At 39.4% G+C, this 12,255-nt stretch overlaps 1 protein-coding gene across 2 annotated transcripts in view; it reads right to left on the bottom strand.

Moving 5' to 3' along the window:
• Window positions 1–12,255, bottom strand: part of LOC124112095 (EF-hand calcium-binding domain-containing protein 6-like) — a 54,977-nt gene that overhangs the window by 34,184 nt on the left and 8,538 nt on the right. The window contains exons 3-7 of one of the 2 annotated variants that reach the window (XM_048384094.1): window positions 5,883–5,986; window positions 4,908–5,027; window positions 3,488–3,594; window positions 2,695–2,761; window positions 1,394–1,530 (exon numbers count right to left, since the gene is read on the bottom strand). In XM_048384094.1, the coding sequence (XP_048240051.1) occupies window positions 1,394–1,530; window positions 2,695–2,761; window positions 3,488–3,594; window positions 4,908–5,027; window positions 5,883–5,986 (535 nt within the window). Of the gene's footprint in view, window positions 1–1,393; window positions 1,531–2,694; window positions 2,762–3,487; window positions 3,595–4,907; window positions 5,028–5,882; window positions 5,993–12,255 lie in introns of both variants that reach the window. The other variant, XM_048384093.1, reaches the window with a different exon arrangement.

A 12,255-nucleotide genomic window follows, 5' to 3' on the forward strand; every position in this document is an offset into this window, starting at 1 on the left:
AGCTTCAGTAGCAAAGCCATTAGTGATGTCATTTGATGCAATTTCATTGCAGTGATATCTACAATGTAGATATCACTTGATCTGACCCAAGCCATATCTCCTGTGGGAGCGAGTTTTGGATGATAAATACAAATACAATACAGCTAAACATCCCCCAAAATTAGTAAGTTGTCTCACAGTCCAAACATGAAATTTGGGGGGGGCAGTTGGAAGGAGGAATTGGGATTAATCAATAATCGAAAAACAATCTTTTTGCATCATATCTTACAAATCAATATTTTTGTTCTCAAGATGTTTGGATGTCCCCCCCCCCCCCCGACCCCACCCCCCAAAAGAAGTATTTTTTTAAGTGGTGACCTAAAAGATGTCCTGTCTCTAACACATATCCCAGTCCCTCTCACCAGAAGAGAGAATCTCATTCGAATGTCTTTTGATATCAAATATATCTACATATCGAGGGCTGTCGAGGAGATTTAAACTTTTTTCAACAAGTGTTGACATATTTGATGTCAAAAGACAGTAGAAATTCCATTTATCAACCAAAATCATCCGTCCAACTTTATAAGTTTGGAAACAGTTATAACCAATGACTTAAGTGTACAAAGTATAGCTAACTAGCCTCAGTGGCAGAGAGGTTGGTGATGCCATTTGATTGAGATGTCATGGTAACTGCATCTTCCCGAGGCAAGAGAGTTAACTGACTTAAAAAAGTCCAGTTTCCACCCTTGCCGAACCAAGCTGGAATTACTGGGCTCGATCTTAGCGCCACCAGTGGCTATTATCAGTTATGTCCCTTCTAAGCGTCTCCTTTGGACCAATCAGATTCCATCTCACGTATCACTTGCGTTTGCTTCACACAAAATGGTGGCGCCCTGTCAGGACGTTCTGATCGATAATCAGGATCTATATTGGGATAAAACGGGTCTTACATTGCGAAATGCATCAAATCCTGTGAGTACCTTGATTAAAAACATGAAAAGATTTAGAAAATATCTGCTGACAACGAGTTGGCGGTGCACATGCTTTGAAAATCCTGCAATCGACAGAAATCTGCGCGACAGTTTACGAACCGGATTTCGATTTCGGTGCGCAATTTTGATAGGACTATGCATAGACTCGTTAGTCCAGCCAAAATGTGACTCCGTAATACCAGCCTAGTTCGGCAAGGGTGGAAACTGGACTTTTATAGTCAGTTAACTCTCTTGCCTCGGGAAGATGTGGTGACTGAGGTGGAAGCCAGTTTAGGATGATGACACATGGATGGTCCTTTATGCCATCACATCAACCAGCCTGTCTAGAGACACGATGCTAGAGTTAATCTCAGTATCTTCAGCAACTAAAGAACATGTGATGGATCCTTGATAATCTTGGGAAGACAAGAAGTATGCCTCACTTGTCAAACTGCTGGTCTGTGAACTTGAAGCAGTAGTTTTCCAGCACCCGGCGTAGCTCATGCCGCTGAATCTTGCCGTCCATGTTGTAGTCAAACAGCTGCATGGCCTTGATCACCGCCTTCAAGTTGCCGCTCAGCTGTACCCAGGAAACAACAGCATTTAATTTTCTGGTTTCGGGTCAAAACATGACAAAACAAATGACGCCTGGAAAATATTTGTGACATAGAAAGTCTATTTTTTAATCACCTGACCTATCCTTGTGTCTTACAGATATGAAAGAAAGAATAAACTGGTGTATAAATGAAAGACAAAAGCTAACACTCGATATTCTGATAAACTGAAAATAAATATGGAAATCTGTGACACTCACATGAAATGTCACTTCAAATTATTATCAGATAAATTTTATTTTTTAACTGGCCCACTGCTAAGGTAGAACAAGGATAGATGGGCTTTTGTTCAATATTTTCAGCATGTCAAGACTGGCCCATTCTGATTATTCTGTAAGCCTAAAAAAGAAAAATGTGACCTTATGTGTAGTTTTTCTACAACAATAAACGTTTTCAAGTTTCAAATGCATCACTTCTCCAAAACAGCTCCTACAGCTATGTGGTTTAGCATACTGGGTAAAAATTAATACATTCCTTACATTCTGCATTCTCACTGAGGTTGTTTTTTTAATCTAAAAAAATAAATTCTTCCCGAGAATTATTGAAAAAATTAATTATGCTTCAGACTGTTGAAAACAAAACAAATTACCTGCCACAATAATAACATTGTTGCAACATGTTTTTCTTGCACAATATCAGGTTCAAAGTTGTTAATAAAAAAATACCTAGTTTTGAAGCTGTCTCTGAAAAAATATATAATCTTGTTACAAAATATCTAATGTCGAACGAATCCCAGGCCCACCCCACGATGATCAAATGGTCGGTGACTTATCGATCTCCATGTTGTCTTTCATCAATAAATACATTCTCTCAAAAGCAATGTTGCATGAATTCATACATTCGATATGGCACAAAGGCTACCCTATATTATGCTCTTGCTTTCCTCATAAATCTCCTTAAAATATACAAAAATAGAAAGCACTCTTTCAATATACACAAATTTGAATATATTTACCAGTACAATTATCCTGACGTCCATGTTCTTAATATCAGATATTATGTTGATATTTGTCTAATATATATTTATAACTCACCTCAATCATATGGGCTAGAAATCTGTAAAACAGGAAAACTAGCTGGTCTGAACTAAGGGGAATAAGTCCAACCTTCCAAGAGGAGATAACTCTCACCTTCTCTCTGACCATCCTCTCCACAACATCCATGTTGATCTCCTTAGTGGGAGGCTGGTGAGCGTACCTGCATCAACAGAACAAATTCTCAAACACTTTCAGATTCTATTTATTACCTAATCATTCAATGTTTACGTATATTGTTAATCTTGGAGAACAAACAGTTACACACCTGGTGGCCTAAACCTAAAGGTTCAATTGAATACAAAAATATTCCTGTCTGTACATAAAATAGAAAATACTTATAGCAAAATAACATCTGCAATTAGCATATCAATGAAATTAATCAATACTGTCAAATATTCAAACACTTAACTGAATTATATTCATCATAAGCATGAGATGTGCATTATAATCACTTTCGAGCACATTGCACATATCCCCATACATCAGCACTGTACATGTGTGTACTCTATTTCTACTGTGTCATTGTTAATTCAACAAGCATGAAATACTCACATCTCCCGCCAATATGTCCGGGTTGTGTGCAAGGCATTAGCCCTCCGGAAACAAGCACTACCTCCATTTTTAGTCTAAGTCAAACTCGTTTCCATAGAAAAATCCCAAACTATCAAAGGCACCAGTTTACCTCTAGACCTATCTATGTACCAAGTTTGGTGAAAACATATTGGGTTGGGGAGTGGGTGTGTGCGTCCGTAGGGCGTGCGTGAGGGCATGCGTGAGGGTGTGATTGAGGGTGTGAGTGAGGGAGCGAGCGAGCATGATTTGATGCCATGTTTATCAAAGATAATAGGGATATGACAGGAAAATGACTATCGTAAAGATCCCATACCGTTGCTGGCCACTCATCCACTTCTCACGGCTGCCGGTGCTGCCTTTCCCATGGAACTTCTCCAGGAAGTCCTGATAACGCACAGTTCCATTGGGGTTACGCTCCACCTGTTCACGATGAAAGAGGTTTTGGGTTGCAGCAACAGTGGATCAAAAGCATGAAGCTTATGTAAAGTCAAGAATCCAACGTTAACATTTTAACCACATCACTGGTGCCACACCTCTTAAAGGGACTCTCGGCTCTAGGTTATTGGCAACCCTGCAGTTGTGATTCAATTTTTTCAAACACAAGTTGTCAGTTTGCTCATTCAACTTTCATAATGCAACATAGTATCTCATACAGACCCTGAAACAAATATATCTAATAAAGCCCATGCAAGTCTAGAATACAGCAGTATCTGAAAATGAAAACATCTCTTGGCTCCTTTTGATTATATTTCATAACAATCGTAAACTGTCATGCAGATTTCGGTCGATTGCAGGATTTGCAAAGCATGTGCACCGCCAACACATTGTCAACAGATATTTTCTAAATCTTTTCATGTTTTTAATCAATGGGCTCACGTGATCTGATGCACTTTGCGATGTAAGGCTCGTTTTATCACAATATAGGTATTGATTATCAATCAGATCGCTTGACATTTTGATTGAAGCAAATGCAAGTGAAATGAGAGGTGGAATCTGATTGGTCATCAGGAGAGGCAAAGAAGGGACATAACTCGTAATAGCCACTGGTGGCGCTACGATCGAGCCCAGGTATTCCAGCCTAGTTCAGCAAGGGTGGAAACTGGACTTTTAAAGTCAGTTAACTCTCTTGCCTCAGGAAGATGGTCAAATGAGCATGTTAACAACATGAGTAGAATCATAAAAAACAATATTTGCTGTTTCAGGTGACTTCTTATTTGTATGTCTATGTTCTGCCCAAGTGTGTAACATGTCACATTAACTCACTATATAATAAACCTGTCTGATTAACAATAAGCAAGATGTATCCTTTTTATTCATTATTGAATGAGCCTGACCACCTGATCCCTTGAGTCGCCTCTTACGACAAGCATAGTCACCTTTTACGGCAAGCATGGGTTGCTGAGACCTATTCTCACCAAGATCTTCAAGAGATTTGGGAAAGTATGTAAATAGGCAGTGTTAACTTTGCATTGTGTGTTTGTCAGCTGCAGATAAAGTAACTGACAAGTCATTTTTTCTATTCTGCACATCTTCCATTAGTTGTTGCTTCACTCGATAAAGTTTCGTGGTCAAAATATATGTTTTTTTCTTTTCTCTGATTTAGCAGGGCAAGTTGAAAATCAGTTTGGGCCAGGAAAAGTTTAGAGTTGACTTGCCCTTGGGCAAGTAGGACATTTTGGTATTTAACACCCCTGATTGATGTCACTGTGTTCTATATTATTGAGGAAACACACCTTGACTAGAACGGCTTCATACTGCTCTGATGTGAGGGGGAAGCAGAACGACTCCAGAACTCGCCGGAACTCCCCCTTGGTTATACTCAAGTTCTGGTCCACATCATACGTCTGGAAGGCCTGAAACAATGTAACAATCTGGTAAACAAACACTCAATAAACAACATCAGATTCAACAAAATAAACAGATAAACAAATTTCTGAACAGGGCACACACTCATTGATAATACAATTGAGTGAGTGAGTGAGTTAGTGAGTGAGTTGGGTTTAACACCGCTTTTAACAGTATTCCAGTTATATCACAGCGTGTCAGCTTAACGCGGGAGGAAAGCCCAAAGTGATGTCTTAGACGTTTACCAATTTGGTGAAACCCACAAGCACGGGTATGGTGCTGACAACCAAGAAACATAATCAGGGCGAATTGGGATTTGAACCCATAATCATAGATTTCTGTTCTGCCAATGGGACGCAACTGTTCACAGCAAACTGCAGCGCCTTGGACGACTTGGGCACCTGTGCCCCTTACATTGTGTGTCCTCCAGGATTTCAATGTTGTTTGGTTGGTTGTTTTTTTAACGCCGCACTCAGCAATATTCGAGTAAATAATCGAGTCTGGACCAGACAATCCAGTGATTAATATCATGAGCATCGATCCATGCAATTGGGATCGATGACATGCATCAACCAAGTCAGTGAGCCCGACCACCCGATCTCGTTTGTCAAGCATAGTCACCTTTTACGGCAAGCATGGGTTGCTGAAGACCTATTCTACCCCGGCGTCTTCACGGGCGGATTTCAATGTACTTTCAGGACAGGATGCTATATTTTCCATCCAGTCGAACCCTGTAGGGTGAGGTGATTTCAGTAGCTATTTCATGATCTAAACATTCACAGTGTGTCCCAGACTGATGAGACATGAAGGTCCATGTGTCCCATTCCCGTTAGTTCAACCATGTGGCAGACAGTAGTTCCTACCTGCTTCAGACTGTCGAACTTGAGGCGGACTTTCTCCCGGAGCTGCGCCTCAATCTCAATACTGGACATGGCCGCATTGCCTGCTCTGGCTGTGACAGGGTGATCTGCCCCTGAAGTAGACAATGTTCCCATGTTTCTTTCTCACATAAGAATATTGTTCCGTAATAATGTTTCATCATATAATAGATATATTAATATCATAAGATAAACCAATCGTAAAAAACCCAAAATCCAGTGATTGACAGCATGAGCATCGATACACACAATTAGAATATGATGACATGCTTCAACCAAGTCACCAAGCATGACCACCTTATTCTGTCAGTGACCTCCTACGACAACATGGGCATTAATCATCAAACAAAATGGAACAAGGGCAAAAGTGAGCGTGGCTCACTAATACCCCCGAAACGCCTAGTGTGTCAGTAGTTTCAAATTAAATAGCTAGGATAGGATTAGGGTTTGAAAAATTCCAAAAAAAAATGGAAAATTAATAAAAACATTTTTTTTCTTTTGACTGCACCCCTCCATATGACACATTTTTTATGTACTATGTTTGAGATGAATCCACTGAATAGTTTAAGAGAAATAGCACAGACAAAGTTTTCGGTCGGACGGACGGAACCTTGGTATAACATTACATTCATCAGCTTTGTCTGATGCAGTAGGTATTATAACATCATTGTTCTGAACTAAAGAGAACCCTGGAGGTTTGCTGCTAATGTCAGTTTGTAGTAGGGCTGGTACTCGGGGCTGGTACTCAGGTCGGGCAGGTGATGAGTAGGACCCAGGTACCCACAGGACTACCCGGACCAATGGTTAGTAACATGATATATTGTTTAATGACAAAAATTCTACCTGACTTCTACGCCCATTCCTTCTGTTTTTTTTTGTTTGAATAAAAATAAAACTTCAGTCAACTTCAGTGTACATGCATGACCAGATCGTTTCATACATGTATCTAAACACGTTTTACCAGCGCTGCGGTCAAACTTTTCCCAATCGGACAGTTTGTACCTTCCTCTTGAGACCTACAGCAGGTACCCGGGTAGGGCCGGGTAATAGGGGGATGGGTACCTGGGTAGTAAATTTGGACTCTTCCCAGCCCTAGTTTGTAGGTATTCCAGGTTAGATCAGGCCCCCAGCAACCTTTGATGACTAAATGAACTGGGTGGTCATCCTCCGTGACTTGGTTGATTGTGGGTCATTATATTATACCCAGCATCGTGAATTGTTGCTCACAATATTGATCCCTGGATTATTTAATACAGGCTGCCAACATATAGCTGGAATGTATCTGAGTGTGACATTATACAACAAACAAACAGTCTGTCTCATGTAAAAGGCATCCTAAGGGCTAGTACACTTTGAGGCTTATCAGCAGGTGTTCTTTTATGCTAAACCTATCTGGCTAGCAGAACTCCGGTTAAGTTGCATACCTTGGTAACCCTTTAATTTTAACTTTTATCACAAGAACAACTTGACCATTATTCATACCCAATTTTAAATACTGAGAAACTCACTTATCATCGCTAATTTCTCCGACATGACACCAAACAAAACATTGGTTACAGTGCTGTTTATTGACCACCCACTGTTATTAAATGTTCATTAGTCACCAGAGTTAATCCTCTTTGACAACATAAACCTAAAACTCAAGATCACGCTGATTATATGTTGTCAGGAAGGTAGAATCAAAACATAAGATGTTATTTTCCAGGCAACTGGTCCAATACTACAGTAAATCAAACATGAGGACCGAATGGTTTCTTGGTGTGTAAAAATGTCAATGAGACAGAGTTTGAGTAAACAGTTTCTGCTCTTAACACGCAAGAGTGTTCCTCAACAACCCGCAACTGCTGTGAATTTACTCACTGATTATTACAGCTGCTGTTCAAACAACAACTGCTGTTCAGAAACTGAAGTAGGCAGTATGATCACTGTGTGTGACCGGTAGGAGTAGCACAGTACCCAAGGGAGATAATTATGAGAGAGTCTTATGAAAAAACAAGGCTCAGTGGGTGGGGCGAGAATATTTTTTGATAATTTGGGGGAAGCCATTCAACTTTTTGATAATTATTTTACAATAATGTGATTGGTTTAATTAGAGCCCTGTGTGAAGTTATTTAACCAATCCTGTGGAAAACCTGGGTGGGAATGGGTCATTATCTTCATTTGAAAACATGCTTTTACTGTCATACTACAAATGAACGGGGTTTTTCAAAGACAAAAAGAGATTCCAGGTCCAAATAGAATAGGTCCCCCACAACCTATGCGGGTTGGAAGAGGCAACGAAATGGACTGTGGCCTGGCTTTGAGACATGCTGTCATTTCCCGACATGATAGTTGTTCACAATAAGATCAATATCAGTCACTGCATTGTCTAGTCCAGAATCGATTATTTACAGACTTTCACCATATAGCTACAATATTGATGAGTGATACGTTTAAAACAACAAACAAATCAAAGAAAAACAATCATGACCAGCCCACCCTATTATGGGATGGGTTGAAATAGGAAATAGACAAGTGTTTTAGAGGGGCCTCAATCTCATTAAAATCAGATCTTAGTTCTCGCTATCGCTGAACAAAGATCTGAAGACATCCCATTACGGGTCACATCAGAACGCCATTTCATCTGACCAATCAAAGCGTCGCTTACTAGGTCATGTTTTCTAATCATGCAACCTCGAAAATGTTAACCCGGGGTATTCTGAACGACAGTTACGGCCCGTACGGCTGATTCCGTCAAAATTACCATCTATTTCTTGCTTCTGATAGATAAACATTTGAACGGAGGAGGCGTTGAACAGTACGTGGGAAGCATGGCCATACATTCTCAACCATATATATAAGACACTCTAGAATGTTCGTTTTCAAAATTTTAATCGAGAACTGTGTCAACATATCTTTCAAGTGTAGTCTGAGATGGAAGTCGCCAGGTTGAAACAAGTGCCGTAAAAGTTGAGAAAGCTGCTTTCTAATTGGCTGATGTCAACTTCTTGTTAGCCATTTCAGTGGTCGGGTAAAGTTCACAAAAGGTCGTTCTGACGTGACCCGTAATGGGATGTTCTCAGATCTTTGTTTAGCGGTAGTGAGAACTTAGTTCTGATTTTAATGAGATTGGAGGGGCCTTATTTAATACTTTCCTCTTAACCTACCAACAAGAACAAGTCTGACCCTTGTTATAAATATATCTCTGCCCTAAAGTCTATTGAAGTTTTGTTTGTTTGTTTGTTGTTTAATGGTGCACTCAGCAATATTCCAGCTGTGTGACGGCGGTCTGAAAAATATTTGAGTCTGGACCAGACAATTCAGCGATTGACATCATGAGCATGGACCCATGCAATTGGGATACGATGACATGCATCAACCAAGTCAGCGAGCCTGACCACCCGATCCCGTTAGTCGCCTCTTACGACAAGCATAGTCCCCTTTTATGGCAAGCATGGGTTGCTTAAGAGCTATTCCAACCCAGATCTTCATAGAAGATACAGTTTACACTCTTCCAGTTACAGTAGTGTGACAGTTGTATGAATCTCACTGGAGTCTTTTGATATAAAATATATACACACTGGTTGATAAACGTTTAAAACTCTGCAGAGATTTTAACTCTTAGCGTTGAGTCCAGATATATTTGCAATAAAAAGACACAAGGGTTAGATTCTCTTTATCATCCAAAAATAATTCTTCCAACTTTATCAGTTTGTAAACAGTAATAACCAGTGTCTTGAGGGTAAAAATTACAGCTAACTAGTTTCAGAGGCAGAGAGATTAGTCAATAGTGTTGTCATGGTAACTGATGATGCTACAAGTGTCTTCAGAATCATTGATTTAAAACTTTTCAGTAAGCCTCTTTTAATCCTTTATCAACTCATGTTTTTTTTATAGATTTGAGTGAGTGAGTGAGTGAGTGAGTATGGTTTTACGCCGCTTTTAGCAATATTCCAGCAATATCACGGTGGGGGGACACCAGAAATGGGCTTCACACATTGTACCCATGTCGGGAATCAAACCCGGGTCTTCGGCGTGACGAGTGAATGCTTTAACCACTAGGCTACCCGACCGCCCCTTATATATCAAAAGCCATTAGAGTGATATTCTCTCTATATATATCGTGTACAATGTGTAGATACACATATACAATCTTATCTAACCTTACTTTAACATACTAGCTTCTGATTGGTTAAAGTGCGGGCAGTTATTTTTCATGTTGCCCGCTGAAAGGCGGGGTACAAATTTCATGCAACCCGCTGAGAAATGGATCGGAACGCATCTCTGGAAACTTACTTATTTCGCACAAGTATCGTTAAGTTTCTGAAATGGACCAATGTTTATCCGAATGCATTGGGTAAAGGGAAGCTACTCGGGTTTTTTTCATCACCTGCTACGAGTTTTGCTAACTCAGTGAAACTGCGGACATATATTCTTGACCTGTATGAATGAATGTCAGTAAGATCAATTTGTTAACCGATCACCAGGGGCATATGGTCTGTACCCTCAGTGTGAGCCTATATATCCTATACCCCTCAAGATCGATTGACAATTAACTTATAATATCCATCATGAATAATTCATCGACACTACAGTGAAGCCCTAAGTCAGTCATCAAGTCAATCATACAGTCATTCAAACCTCTCATTTGATACTTCATGCAATGATTTAATAACACATATATTTAACCCCTGTGTAACTAAGCAGCAAAAAGCCTCTCTCTCTCTGGTGACACAGCCTGTTTAGTGCCTATAGTTAATAACTCTGTGTCAACACATGGTATCTGTGTGTGAGGAGATTACATCAATTGAAGCCTCTGATCACGCTACAGCTCCCCTATTGAATATTTGACACTGGATTGTATGACAAGTCATATCCATTCATGCACACTCCTTGTATACATCTGGCTATATGAATAGAGAGGTTCCTTACCAGCCACCTTGTGAACTGATTCTGATAAAGATCCATTTCAGAGGGAGTTGGTTATTCAAGTGTTCTGATTAAGAATTTTATCTCTAAGGTCATCTAATTCATGACTTATACTGTAAATCATGAAATTATTGCGTCACCAAATTAATTTGAATGCCGATCCCAGCTATTAATATTGTAAGTAGCCCTACCTTCGATGGTCTTTAAAATTAAAAAACTATATGTCATTAATTGGCCAGTGACACCAGAAAGAATGCAGACTTAGATAAACATAATATATTTTGGGGGATTAGCAGTTTGACTGAATAAGACCAGACTTTTGTTTTATTTTTGGGCTTACAGATGTTTGGCAAAAAAATTCAGGTCATTTTTAAAAAAAAATTATTACCTCAAAATATTAAGCAGGTAGGGAAAAAAAGATGGAACAGTAGGAATATGGAAAGAAACCTCCCTTTTGTTATACATACATGTCAAGACTTGTCATAATATGTTGTGTTTTGAAGTTTTCAAGATAAATATTCATCAGCTTTTAATCATTGTATTTCAAATAATATAATTATATTGAAAGTGACAGTAAATGAGGTTTTTTTAACATTTTACATATTTTTAGTCGGCAGAATAAACAAATACTCCTTTTCATTTTTTCACATTTCAATTTTTGGGAGTCGGCAGTTCAATAAACTAAGAATTAAAAAAAAATGTGGCCTAATTTAGTTTTAGTTTTCTCACAAACTTAACTCCTCTTTCTTGACTCAAACTTAGTAAACTGATGAAGATTGGAAAGATTCCAAGTGATGTTACCATGGTGACACAAGTGAGTGCAAACTTACAGACATATGCAGTGTTCTCTATTCATTCAGCATCACCAATCTGCCATTACTGTACTAGACTCTTGTTACCATGTGGATGAGAAACACTTTACTCTTAATGATCAGAATACTTGACAAGGTGGCCAAGAACAAAGATGCCATTATATAGAGAATCTCAGCCGAGTGTCTTTTGATATCAAATATATCAACACGAGTTGATAAAAGTGGAAAAATTCCGAGGCTTGCCGAGCATTTTTTCCACTTTTATCGAGTTTGAAGCGGGGTATAAAGGATTTTTTCTGCCTGTCAGAAATCCACGTGCAACCTGTTTTGCTCATGGCGGGGTATAATAAGGTATGATAAGTAAATTTCAGTGTCCAGGCTGCTGGTAGTGAAGGGGGCGGCAACTGAGGCGTAGCATCGATCTGACTGTTGCCATCTGGATTGTACACATCATAGTTGAACTGCTGGAAGTTTGGTGTGTGTGGGCGTGTGGACGTCATATTTTATTTTGAACTGTTCGAGTCATCAGGGGAATTTTATGCTTAATTTGGATACTTTGGACTCCCAAATGAGTTCAAGACAACCATGAATTCAACACATCCAGTTCGACAGATCAGAGTACAAATGATGATAAACAT

Source organism: Haliotis rufescens, unplaced genomic scaffold (genome assembly GCF_023055435.1).
Source record: "Haliotis rufescens isolate VD_foot unplaced genomic scaffold, xgHalRufe1.0.p SCAF_5, whole genome shotgun sequence".
In the NCBI taxonomy this organism is placed as follows: domain Eukaryota; kingdom Metazoa; phylum Mollusca; class Gastropoda; order Lepetellida; family Haliotidae; genus Haliotis; species Haliotis rufescens.